Here is a 13,836-nt window from a genome sequence, read left to right as displayed (position 1 = left end):
GGACAAATGACTCACTGTACTTTTTCTGGCTTTCTCCATGAGGATTTGGTCTGGCACATTTTCTACATCTGTTTGGAGGAGTTTGTGGAAAGGAGTATACTGCACTGACTCCTATCACTCCTCACTACCCATCTTGGCTTCACCCTCTTTCACTTACCCATTTTAGCCTGATGATACCTTAACTAATTAAGACCATATCTCAATCAATCTATCCAAAGAAATTAAACTAAGTTTAAAATGTCTTTGAAAGTCATTGATGGGCTAAAACGATGACAGATAAAAGATTTATTTCAGTTGGCCATGAAATTTCATGTATATACCCTTTGGGTTCTATCTATAACCATCAAATTAGCTAGAATGGGAAGCAATTCAAGAAATTGTAATAAGAATGAAGTTCTAGCTAAAGTTCATGAGGAGGAACTGCCTGAGGCAGGGAAAAGATGCCTAATTTTTGCCTTTGACCAGGTATCCCTCTCATTCCCATCATTTCCCTCTTTGACTGGAGCTTTGAAGGGTCTGGAGGATATTGGCTTTCCCCTTTTCTATCTTCCCATTTGTGTCCTAGACAATGTCCTGGGATAACAGGTAACAAGATTTGTGCCACTGGAAGCCAAGAACACACAGATCTTATGGCTCTACCAGGAGCCCAGCAAAGAGACTATACCGTGCCTAAAGCATACTTCCTGAGCACGCCATAAATAGGAAAAAAAGGACTTCCAGCAACCAGGAGCTGAGTACACTTTCCCCAGACTCTGTATATACTTGAAGGGGAGTGTGTCATAGACTTTTAGGGGATCATTTGTACCTATTACTCTTAATGTACCATATTAGTTAATATCCCTTTTAAAAGCTACTTAAAGCTGCCTACTAAACTGATTCTTAACTAATCATACAGGGGAGAGGGAAGCACTCTTGTGGGGGCTTGGACTGATGACATCAGAGAAACGCAAGCTTCCCTCCCCTCCCCCCCCCCCCAGCCCAGAGTCCTGAGGTGAGGTTGTAGTCAGCCAAACTCTGCAAACCCAAATTGTCAGTGACAGTGGGAGCTGGGAGCTGGGACAAGGATGCCCCAGAGTTTACAAGGACTGTAAGTCTTTTTGCTCTGTGTTTTTCTGACTACTCTAGTAATTAAAAATGGAAAACAAGAGGGATGGTATGCAAAAGAATCAGGAAATCAATTAATCAAATACTTCAATTAAACAAATACTTCTTAAGCACTTACTCCATGCCAGGCACTATGCTAGGGATTTTGCTAAAGACAGAAAAGAAATATTACCTGCCTATCAAAGAGCTTACATTTTATTGGGGGAAGCAGCTTGCATAAGGATAACTATTTATAAGGTAAATACACATCCCCATACTCCCTCATGAAGGAAAAGTGAATTAAGAGATGCTTATTGATTAATCGTTCATGGGATCTGGAGCTGGAAGGGACCTTAGGGGTCATCATGTTGAGTTTCTTATTTTACAGATGAGGAAACTGAAGCTTAAAGAGCTTAAATGACTTGTCTAGGGTTACTAGCTAATAATAATCAGAATAACAACAGCTAGCATTTAAATATTGCTTTATTGTTTGCAAAGGACTTTGCAAATATTATCTCTTTTGCTCCTCATAACAACCCTGGGATGCATTATTATCCCCATTTTAAGGATGAGGAAAATGAAGTAGGCAGAGGTTAAGTGACATGCTCAGGGTCACACAGTGTCTGAGGTCTTCCTAACTCCAAGTATCCACTAAGCCAGTATGATCAAATCTTTGTTGTTTTGTTTACTTGAAGCCAGTGGTAATACTGGCAATGAGGGAGAGAACACGCTAGATAGGATATTTAAATTACTGAGATTTCATAAACCTAATTTGGGTTTGCCAGTACAAACTGTCTGAAGGTTAGAACCACATAGGAAACAGATTACTAGAAGGCATTAAAGAGTGATAAAGAAAATAATCTTCAGGGCCAGATTTCTCCTGATACATGATCCAATAAAAACCCCCAGGATGCATGTTGGTGAAATGCTGCCACTCATTCTTTTTCATGGGAGACAGTTGCAAAACTAGTGCAGGACTTGGAAAGTGAAAGCAGAGGGGATGACTTTCTGGTTAAAGGAAATAAATAATCCTATGGGAAGAGTGAGCTAGAAAAAAGCACAAGTCTTCCCAGAGAGAAAAGGGAGTGAATATTTCCCCCTCCCCTGCCCAGGGGTATGCTAAAACCAGTCCAAACTGCTGAGCTAATTATTAAATTTTCAGTGTGAGCATTCACACCTAAAAAACCAGAATTTTATTTATTATTTTGTTGATTATCTAGACTTAAGAAAGTAATAGAGAAAATGTTAATTACTCAGATTGAACTTAAAAGTCTCATGCATACATTTCCCCCCCAGAGAGTCCTGTTTTATATATTTACCAGAACATCTTGGGTTGGAAGGTACTTCAAAATTGTCATCTATAGAGGCAACTAGATGGCGCAGTGGTGGGCCTGGAGTCAGGAAGATTTAGTTTTTAATCCACCCCCTAACTCTTACTAGTTGTGATATTCTGGGCAAGTTACTTGACCTCTGTCTGCCTCAGTTTTCTTATTTGTAAAATCATGAAGCTCAAATGAGGTAATATTTGTAAGGTGCTTAACACAGTGGCTGATATATAGTAGGTGCTTGATAAATGTTTATTCCCTTCCCTACCTCCTCTACTATATCTCTACTAGAATTCCTTCTACAATACACCTTGGCAAGTATTCATCTAACCTTTACTTGAAGATTTTCTGTGAAGAGGATAGCTTAATTGTTAGTTTATCTTGACACCAGAAATCTGTGACCCATTGATTTCACACCAGCCCTTAGCACAGTGCCTTATTCAGCCTAATTAATTACTTTTCAAGATGACTGTTAGTAAGCATTTAAGCACCTATCATGTGCCCTGGACTATGCTAAGCACTGGGAATATGGAAAGTGTCAAAAAGTGATGTCAAGGAGCTCACGATCTAATAGGGGAGACAGGCAAACAAATATGCGCAAACAAGTTATATACAGAGATAAATCTTTCCTGATAACCTATCCATTAGTGACTTCATCCACAAGTGATTTTGTGGTTAACTAATATGTATTTAGTTTTTTTACATATATGCACATACATGTATATATGCACATATATGCATACATATGTACACTCATCATTTCTCCCATTAGAATAAAAATTCATTGCACATAGAAACTGTTTTATTCATTGATTATATTGTACAGTGATTGGAACATAGTAGGCACTCAATAAATGTTTGTTGATTGATCAATTTATTTCTAATGCTTGTTTGGTCAAGAAGTCTTCCTTTATAGTTGTGAAAGATATTTCTTTTTCTCCTAATTTGGTTATTAGAGCTTATTGTGATATATTGTGTAAAATACTGATCTACTGATTAATTTCTCCTAAGTACTTCTACAATATTTGTAGCATTATTTGTCAAATAGTGAGTCCCTATTAATAACTTTTGTGTCCTTGGGTTTATCAGACACTCTGCTACTCTGTGCAGTTGCTTCAGGATATTATGTACCTAATCAGTGGAACATTCACTGATGAATCTTTCTATTTTTTTAACCAGTACCAAATAGTTTTGAATAACTATAGTGTTATAGTATAATTAAAGATCTGGTACCCTTCTTTTTCACTCTTCTCCCCACCCCCATTATTCCACTTGGATTCCTTGACATTTGGTTATTTGTTTTGTTTGACTATAAATGTTTGTAAGGAGTTTTGTTTTTCTCGTTTTCTCAATGCAGGGGAAGTGGAAGTAGTAGGGAGAGAATCTAGAACTAAAAATAAAATTGAATTTAAAAATTAAAATAAAAATATTTTGTGCTATAAGCAATCTCTTTCACCTCTAAAATTTAAAAGTATTTTGTTGGCAGTCAAAATAAGCTAGAATATCACCTCCTTGGAGTCAAGTACAATAGCTTACTTATCTCTGAATCCTATATGCCGCCCAGGTGGGTGGGCTCAGAATACTTAATAAATGTTAGCTGAATATTGGATGTTAAAAATTCCAATGAAAGAAGCATCCAGCTTGAGATTGTACATACTCATACCCAGCAATGGTCACATAAGCTATCAATACTTGGAAGAAGGCATCAGCAGAAATCTAGCTCTGTGACAGCAATTTGTCTGCAAAAAATGTCTGTGGGCTTTAGTGGATTATAAATTCAATGTATGTCAATACTGTGATTTTCGACAGCTGAAAAACCAAAAAAGCTAATGGAATCTTAGGTTGCACTAAGAAAGACATCAGTTCAGGAACTGAGAGCTAATACCCTATTGGTCAGAGCAAATCTGAAACTTTGTGTTCAGTTCTGGACATCACATTTTGGGAAAACCATTGATTCATTGCAAAGCATCCAGAAAAAGGTAATCAGGATGGTGATTTCATGTCATGTGAAGAGAATGGTTTGAGAAATTAGGGTTATTTATCCCAGAAAAGAGAAAATTTGGGCAAAGGAAAGAATAATAGTTGTCTTTAAATATTTGGAGGATTCTTATGTGGAAGTGGAATGAAAATTCTTCTTGGATGCAGAAGACAGAAATAAATGACTAATGACTAGAATATGAAGAGGCCAAATTAAGGTTTGATTTCAGGAAAGTTACTTAGTAATTACAATTCTCTTCAAGTAAAACAGGCTGCCTCAGAAGGTGGTGAGTTTCCCCTCACTGCAGATCTTCAGGCCTTCAGGTCATAAGATGACCATTTGGTTTTTTGGTTTGTTTTTTGGCAAGGCAATCGGGGTTAAGTGACTTGCCCAGGGTCACACGGCTAGTAAGTGTCAAGTGTCTGAGGTCAGATTTGAACTCAGGTCCTCCTGAATCCAGGGCTGGTGCTTTATCCACTGTGCCACTTAGCTGCCCCTTAAGATGACCATTTTTGAGGTGTGTTCTAGAGGTGACCTTTTTTCAAATATAAGTTGGATTAGACAGTCACTGAGGTCCCTTCAAACTCTGAAGTTTTTTTATTTTGAGATACCTCACAGTGTTAGTAGGAAAGCATTTTATAATTTTTATGTCATATAAATGTGAGTAGTTTCCTCTCTTATAAAATAACTATATTATATATATATATTATATGGCATATTATCTTTAATAACATTCCAATTCTAAAATCATATGAAGCTACTGTTGCTTTTGAGATTGAGCAGTTTGAAGGGAAAATAAACCTTCAGGGTGCATCTTCTAAGGGGAATAAATAGGATTCCATGGAGAGGATATAATGGCATGGATAATTTGCATTGGTAGAAATAGTACCCATACCAATGAAATCATGGATCCATTAAGGTGGATAGTGAAAAAATGAGATAATATTTTATACTCATAGTCCAAGAAAAGGATGAGAGAATCATAGAATATTAGAACTAGGAGGGATATTAAAAAGTATCCTGTGCAAACTTTTTATTTTACAGAAGGGGGAAATGACTTCCTCAAGGTCACACAGCTAGTAAAAAGTGGAAATGATATCAGAATTTAGATTTCCTGAGGATTAGTCCAGTACTCTACCTACCTCACTAACTTTCTCTCTACTTTAGTCAAAGCAAATAAAATTATTTTAATCATGGGTCATATAGCTTCGTGTTTGATCCACAGAAGCAGCGGAAATCAAACAAAGAATACTTGGCACATTCTCTAGTTTGTTCTTTCAGTGATGTCGATGGTATTTAAAGGACATTCCCTCAATCACTTCCTATTAATTCAGGCAACAATGTGAATGTCAGATGTGCAGACTGGACCCCAGGTTTGGAGAAACTAACAGTAATTTTGGTGCTTATGGTGTTAAACCAGAATAGCTGAAGAATACATCACCTCTTCATATTACTATAATTCCAGAGCTCCCCTCTTTCTTTGTTTTTAATTCCTAATACTCTTTCTCTTCAAATGCTGAAAACAGAGGTTGATGATCACTGAACTACATGATGGTGAATGAGTCTGACTCATCTTCCTCGACCCCCCCCCCCCACTGAATTGTATAGCTGTTTGTTTTCGTACCGACACTGTCATGAATGATTGCTTAGCTTTCTATTTTTCTAAGGTTTCATCTTCTGCTCAATGCTTACAACCTTTCAAGCTCTTTATCTATCAGTCACATGAGCTAAGCCAGTGTTTAAATGGAAAAAATAGCAGTTATTTAATGAATTCATTTTCAGAATCTAAACTGAGGGTCACATTTTCATTTACAGAACCAGTGAAATGAAAGACTCCAGAATTTTGCACCAAATTTGTATGTGACTCAACTATAAAATAATGACCCTGAATTTTGCACATGGTTTTATGAAATCAGATGCCTCATCATTCTTTAAGCTAGTGCCTAACATTACAATGTCCTCCATAGCCCCTACTTCCTATCTCTCTCATCTTTTCTTTCCAGTTTTCTGGGATTCTTAGTGGGAAAGTAAAAGCCCAATAAACATCTATGAACCACAGACATGATGTTGCGGCACTAGGGATACAAGGAAAGGCAAAATACAGTCGCTGCTTTCAAGGAGATCACAGACTAATGGCAGAGGCAACATGAAAACAACTGTCTACAAACAAACTACAAACAGGATGAATTGGAAGTAATCCCATAGAGAAGGCACTAGAATTAAGGGGGATTTGGAAGGGCTTGCTGTAGAAGGTGAGGTTTTAGCTGGGACTTGCAGGGATCCAGGAAAGCCAGGAAATTGAGATGGATGCAAGGGGTGGGGTGCAGTGGCTGCGAGACAGATTGAAAATGTCCAGAGTCAGGAGATGGAGTACTTTGTTCAAGGACTAGCAAGGAAGCCATTGTCACTGGATCACTGAGTATGGTAGAGAGTAAGAAGACTGGAAAGATTAGGGGGAGGAGGGGTTAGGAAGGCCTTTAAATGTGAAACAGCATTTTATATTTGATCTTGGAGGTAATAGGGAGCCTGTCTAAATTCCCCCACATTAGTAAGGATCTATGTAATTAAAACTAGATTTAAGTATTACTCCTCTTTCACTCAGTTTTTATAATGAGCTTTTCTGTGTTACAGCACATTTTAATATATTCTCCAAAGTCAAAGATGAGTTATTTTATGTTCATATATTTTGCATTTTTATGGCAATTTACAAATAGTAAATATAATTAAGACTCCATATGTTGAGACTTACCAGGCGATTTGCAAGTGAGATGGTACCTGTGGTCATTTCAGCTTCTTGTTGACATTTGAGTTTTTCTGTAGTTGCTATCTCAAACTTAGTTGTAAGTTTTGCCAAGTTTTCATTAAGGTGCTGTTGAGAAAGGAACAAAATACATAAACAAGAAGTTCTAGTTCAAACACAAACCAGTGATTTATGCTTTAAGTTGTTTGGGACACATTGCTACATTTGACCTAGTGCTATAAGAACAAGTAGTTTATGGGCCTGAAAGTCAGGGACCAGAAGGAACAGAGATTGTAAAAGAAAAGGAACTGAACCACACAGTAGCCTATCATGTTGGTTTTTTTTACTAGAATGTATTGCTGGGTTTTGACTGAATGCTGATGTCCCTGGATGCATCAATGCCGTATTCAAACTTGAATATAGACACCCCATGGTAGGGACAATCTGGGAAAAGGATGTTTTCTGTATTTGATCTTCATTAATTCTTGCACTTTAGAATTAAAGAATTAATTTTTTAAATACAGAACTCAAATTTGAGAAATTATCTGATTGGAGAAAATTTCTTACTTTGAATGTAAATATGTTTCAATATACCTCCAGATAAACAAAAGCAGTTTTTAATTTGGAAGGGGATGCATTGGCAGTCATAGCTCATCTCTGAAGTCTGAATAATCATGAGGTTTAAGGCAGTATTATTGCTAATTTGAGATTAAAACAAAAAGAAGAAAAACCTTTAGGTTTATATTAATACATGCACATTCCTTATGGACCTTTATATATGCATTGAAAAGACAACTTTAAATTGTCCAAAGAGCAAGGCAGGGATGAGGTTTGGACTAGAGTTAACAAAATCAAAACCAAAAAACAATCAAATGGTTATGGTGTCTCTATACCTGACTCTATGTTGTGCTGCATCAATTCATATGTTTTCCTGTGTTTCTCTGTTATGGTTCAATAATGTTCCATTCTATTCATATACCAGAATTTACCTAGCCATTCTCTAATAATTGGACCTCCACTTTGTTTGCAGTTCCTTGTCACCAAAAAATCAAACAAACCCAAACCCCACAAAACTGCAGCTATGAATATTTTGTTACGTACAGGACTATTCTTTCTTTGTCTATATACATAAAAAACAGATCTCTGGGTTAAGAGGTATGGGTATTCTAGTCACTTTTTTTCCAGATAGGTTCAAATGGTTTTCTAAAATGGTTGGACTAATTCATAGTTTTACTAGCAATATACTAGTGCTTCTGTCTTTCTGTAGCACCACCAGCATAGACTATATCCATATTTTATTATATTTGCCATTTTACTAGGTGAGGGAGGATGATCAATTCTTTATCAAATTGTAGAGTTTTCTAAACAACCTGATAAGAGAGAGTAAAGGAGATGCCTAAACAATGTGTGAAGAAGTTCCTTAATCAACTTGATGGAATTACAGGGCACTAGCCATTGGATGATGGAGAATGATGAACAAACATAGCAACTTTCACTGATTGAATGAGATCAGATATACTTTTTGTGGTCTAAATAAAAAATAAGTTGGTCCCATTCTAAGTAACTCAGTTCTGAATTAAGGATTCACCAGAGTTCATCTTTATCTTTTCCCTTGGCCCTCTTAGAATGTACAGCAAGGTGGGCTGGGATTTCTTTATCTTCCTACTTTCCCTTCTATTCTTCATAGACAATGTCTTCTGGCAGAGCTGCATCTGGCAACATCTAGTGGAAACACAGTCTGGCTGCAGAGTGAAGTTGAATCAAATTGATGAGAGGATTTAAGAGTCCTGCTTCTGGAGGGGGCATCCTTCTCAGGAAATGGCAGGCCTCATAGCCAAGACTTCTGTTGGTCCTAGGGTGTGGTTTCTAGTACTTTCTGATTGAACATAGCAATACCCTACGCCAATAATGTAGCTGAGATTGAAGCTGGAGACAGAGGAGATTATGACCATTGACCCAATTTGACCTGACTTGGCTCAATTATATGCTACCAGATGCTGTTTTATTAGATGTCCAACTCCTGTTGTAGCACTCTACAAGAAATGTAAAGGAAAAGGGTAAGAGAAAACTCTACAGCTGAGTCCTTTGTCCAGAACTGTCTGACTTAAAGTGGGGTTAGCATACTTTTTATCTAGGCTACAAGGGACATATTTGATTCTCTCACTCAGTCATTGGAATTTCTCTGTATTCATCAATAAAATTTCCTTTATTCAATGGATAAAGCTCTATAATTCCATCATGTTGATTCAGTGAGCAAACATGCATTTTTCAAGCAACACTATGTGCCAGGTGCTGGAGAGACAAAAGAAAACTTGAACATTTCTCTGCCAAAAGAGCTTCTATCCTACTGGGGGAGAAAATACATCTATGAAAAATAAATGGGAAATAAATATAAGCTAGTTTGGGGAGATAGGGCACACTAGTAGCTAGGAAATTAGTGAAGGTTTCATATAGAAGGCAGTACTTGACATGATCCTGAAAAGGAAGTAAAGGATCCTATGAAGTCAACATGAAGAGAGATCATATACTAGGTATGGGGGATTCTAGACTACAAAGTACAGGAAGGGAAATAATGGATAATGAGGCTCTGTCCTTGGACCTAACCTCTCTTCAGAGCTACAGTCTCTTATCACCAACTGTCTTTTGTCCATATTAAACTGGATGTCTCATAGGCAGCCCATTCTGAAACAGAATTCACTATATATCACCCAATACCCTCCTTGCCTTCAAACTTCCTCATTATTAAGCAAGGGCACCATTACCTTCCCAGCTCATGACCCTATCATCTTCAATTTCACTCTCACACTTGCTCCACATATCCAATTTGTAGCAAAGTCTTGTCATTTCTACCTTTACCAGATCTCCCATATATGTCTCCTCTTTCTTCAATTCACTCCTGGACTACTGCAATTGTCTTCTGACTGGTTTGCCTCAAGTCTCTCCTCACTCTAATCCATCCCTCACTCATAAGCCAAAGTCATTTTCTAAAAGTGCTGGTCTAGTTAAGTCATCTATCCACGTCATCCCTCTACTTAACAAACGTAAATTACTCCCAATTATCTCCAGGACCAAGAATAAAAATAATCTATTTGGCATTGAAATCTCTTCAAAACACTGTCAATCTCTACTTTTCTAGTTTTGTCTTGCTCATTAGAATGTAAGCTCCTCAAGAACAGGGATGATATTTTTGCATTTATTTTATCCCTACAGCTTAGAACTAGTAAGCCTTGGGAAATGCTTATTGACTCAGTCTTTGAGTGGAAAGAATAGGTAGGTCAAAGAATAATCAAAACAAAAAAAATTATCAAAGGAAATGACAATAATGAGACAACATATCTAAACTTATGGAATAGAGCTAAAACAGTTCTGAGGGAAAAATTTATATCTCTAAATTTTTCATCAACAAAACAGATAAAACAAATTAGTGAATTTGGGCATGCACTAAAAAAAGGTTGAATAAAAACAAATAAAAAAATCCTCTACTAAAAACCTAGTAGGTATTCTGAAAATTAAAGAAGAGATTAATAAACCCTAAAGCAAAAAGAGCACTAAATTGATAAAACTAGAAGCTTTTTGAAAAAATAATAAAATAGGCAGTTAACCTGGTTTTTAAAGAGAGGAAAACCAATTGTTTATATCAAAATAAAAAATCACAATAATTAAAGAAGAAATAAAGGATAATATAATAATGTAGAGAAACAAATACTTTAAAATGTTTTAAAAATTAACAAAGGAAGAAATAGTGTATATATAATCCAATGTCAGAAAAAGAACTTGAATAAGTCATAAGAACTCCCAAAGTAAAATCTCCAGGACCAAATGAAGTGAATTCTGTAAAATATTCAAAGAAAAAATGATTCCATTACCACATAAATTGTTTGCAATAATATGAAAAGAAAGTATCCTTCTAAGGTCTTTCTAATATGTGAATATGGTTTTCCAATCTAAACCAGGGAGAGACAAAAGAGAAAAAGAAAATTATAGGTACATGTCCCTAATGAACATCGATGTAAAAATTTAAATAAAACATTAACTACAACAAAATATTAGAAATATCACACATTTTGATTAAGTTCTATACTAAGAATGTTTCTTCAACCTAAGGAAGAGGATAATTACAACAAACCATGTTACTAATATAAATAATAAAAGCCATGTGATTATATCAATAGGTTCTAAATAGACATTATTATTAAAAATTCTAAAAATCACAGAAATAAATGGAACATTCTTTAAAATACTAATATTTATCTAAATCCTAACATGCAGGCCTGACCATGTCAAATTCTGCCCTATCCCTCATTCGATAAACTCCATTGGCTCCTTATAAACATAAAACCTTCTTTTTGACATTCAAAGTTCTTCACCCTCCTCCTGCTCCCTTTCCTGTCTTATACCTTCCTTTGTTTTAAAAAATTTTTTTTTTAAGTGAGTCAATTGGGGTTAAGTGACTTGCCCAGGGTCACACAGCTAGTAAGTGTTAAGTGTTTGAGACCGGGTTTGAACTCGGGTACTCCTGACTCCAGGGCCAGTGCTCTATCCACTGCGCCATCTAGCTGCCCCTTATACCTTACTTTGTGATTCAGTATCACCTGCCTCCTTGCTGTTCCTCAAACAAGGTTCACTACATCTCTTCAAACAAAACACCTCATCTGCTCAAACAAGACAAATTGGGTATTTTTTTAACTGACTATCCTCCATGCCTGGAATACTCTCCCTCTTCATCTTTGCCTCCGGGATTTCCTCAGGTTCTGGCTAAAATCTCATTTGCTATGGGAGGCATTTCCCAATTCCCCTTAATTCTAGTGCCTTCACTTTGTTGATTACTTCTAATTTATCCTGTTTATAATTTATTTGTACATGGTTGTATGCCCTCATTAGACTGTGAGCTCCTAGAAAGCAAGGAATGTCTTTTGCATTTCTTTGCCTCCCTAGCACTTAGCATGGTGCCTAGCATATAGTAGTAGTTTAATAAATATTTATTGATGGATTGAGGAATCTTACTGGAAACCTTTCCAATAAGACCAGAGTTTACAAGTATGCCTATTATCACAACTTCTACATAAGTTAGTAATATAATTATAAGTTACAGAAAGACAATAAAAAATCAATTGACTAGATAAGTGTAAATAAAAAGGAAACAACATTATCACCATCATGATATGATAGTATAATTGGAGAATCCCAAAGAATCAAGTAAAGATTAGATGAAATAAAAGCAAAGATGCAGGATACAAAATAAGTTCACGTAAATCATCAGCATTCCTATATATAGACAATAAAACCTAGTTACAAAAGAGAAAATCCATTCAAAATAACTCAGAAGCTATAAAATATTTGTTATTGTATATGCTAAAATTCATTTGGGGAAAAAATAAAATTGATTTGGTGACTGTATGAATTTATCATTTCTATTGCTAATGAGTAGGTTGAGCCAATATAAAAAGACAATACTAACCAAATTAGTTTGCTTATTTATTGCCATATCAATAAAATTTCCAAAGGTATAATTTATAGGACAAGAAAAATTATTATGCAATTCATATGGAGGAATGAAAGTTTCAAGAATCTCAATAAAAAAGTGGAAAGAAAAGGAATCTATCAGTATGAGATTTCAAATTATATTACAAAATAGTAGTCATTAACATGATTCTGTGCTGGTCAAAAAAAAAAAAGAGAGCAGTTGACCAGTAGAGAAATAAACACAGTAGAATAATGTTTGAAAAACCCAAAGACCTCTGTTATCGAGAGAAGCATCTACTATATGACAAAAACTTCTCAGAGTACTGATAGCAGGAGGGAAGAAATTAGGCTTAGGTTAGTACCTCACACTTTATACCAAGATAAGATCACAATGTATATATAACTTATGAAAAGTCACATCATAAATGAATTAGAAGAATAAGGAAGAAGTTACCTTTAGGATCTATGGATAGGAAAAGAGTTAATTACTAAACAATTGACAGAGAAGATCACATGAGGTATATGAATAATTTTGATTATATACAATTTTAATTTTTGTACAAACAAATCTAATGGTGTACATATAAGAAGGGAAACAGGTAACTGAGGAAAATATTTGCAGCAAGTTTTTTTTAATAAAGATTCTCCAAAAATAAGGAACTGATTAAAATTCCTAAGACTATGAGCTATTCCCAATATAAAATTTTGCTTAAAGTATATGAACTTGCAGTTTCAAAGGAAGACACCCAAGCTATCAGCAATTACATGAAAAGGATTTAAAGGTATAAAAATATTTATAGCTTTTATTTTTTGTGGTAGCCAAAAATTAGAAACTAAGGGAATGTCCTCTCATAGGGGACTGGCTAAACAAATTGTGTTGTGTAAATGTAATGAAATATTATTGTATCAAAATAAATTATAAAATAGCTTCAAAGGAAAATGGAAGACTTGTGTGAACTAGTAGAGAGTAAAGTGAGCAGAACCATGAGAACACTTCTTACAATGATAACATTATAGAGAAAAATAACTCTGACTTTAGAATTCTAATCAATAAAATGACATATCAGGTGTCCGAAAAAAGAAGATGAGACATGTACTGACTTCCTGTAAGAAAGGTAATAAAATTAAAATGAAGGAAACATAAAATAAATTAAAATTAAAAAGAAAGAAACATATTTTTGGACAAGGTCAATGTATGAAATTGTTTTGTCAGACTATGGAACTACGTACTGAGCTCTCTATTTTTC

At 35.5% G+C, this 13,836-nt stretch overlaps 1 protein-coding gene across 1 annotated transcript in view; it reads right to left on the bottom strand.

Moving 5' to 3' along the window:
* DNAH9 (dynein axonemal heavy chain 9) overlaps nt 1-13,836 on the bottom strand; it is a 455,137-nt gene that overhangs the window by 113,456 nt on the left and 327,845 nt on the right. The window contains exon 51 of the mRNA XM_044002519.1: nt 7,136-7,255. Coding sequence (XP_043858454.1) covers nt 7,136-7,255 — 120 coding nt within the window. The remainder of the gene's footprint in view (nt 1-7,135; nt 7,256-13,836) is intronic.

This window comes from Dromiciops gliroides, chromosome 4 (assembly GCF_019393635.1).
Source record: "Dromiciops gliroides isolate mDroGli1 chromosome 4, mDroGli1.pri, whole genome shotgun sequence".
NCBI classification, from domain to species: Eukaryota; Metazoa; Chordata; class Mammalia; order Microbiotheria; family Microbiotheriidae; genus Dromiciops; species Dromiciops gliroides.
The sequence above is the reverse complement of the archived record's forward strand: the minus strand, read 5'-3'. Positions and strand labels throughout refer to the sequence as shown.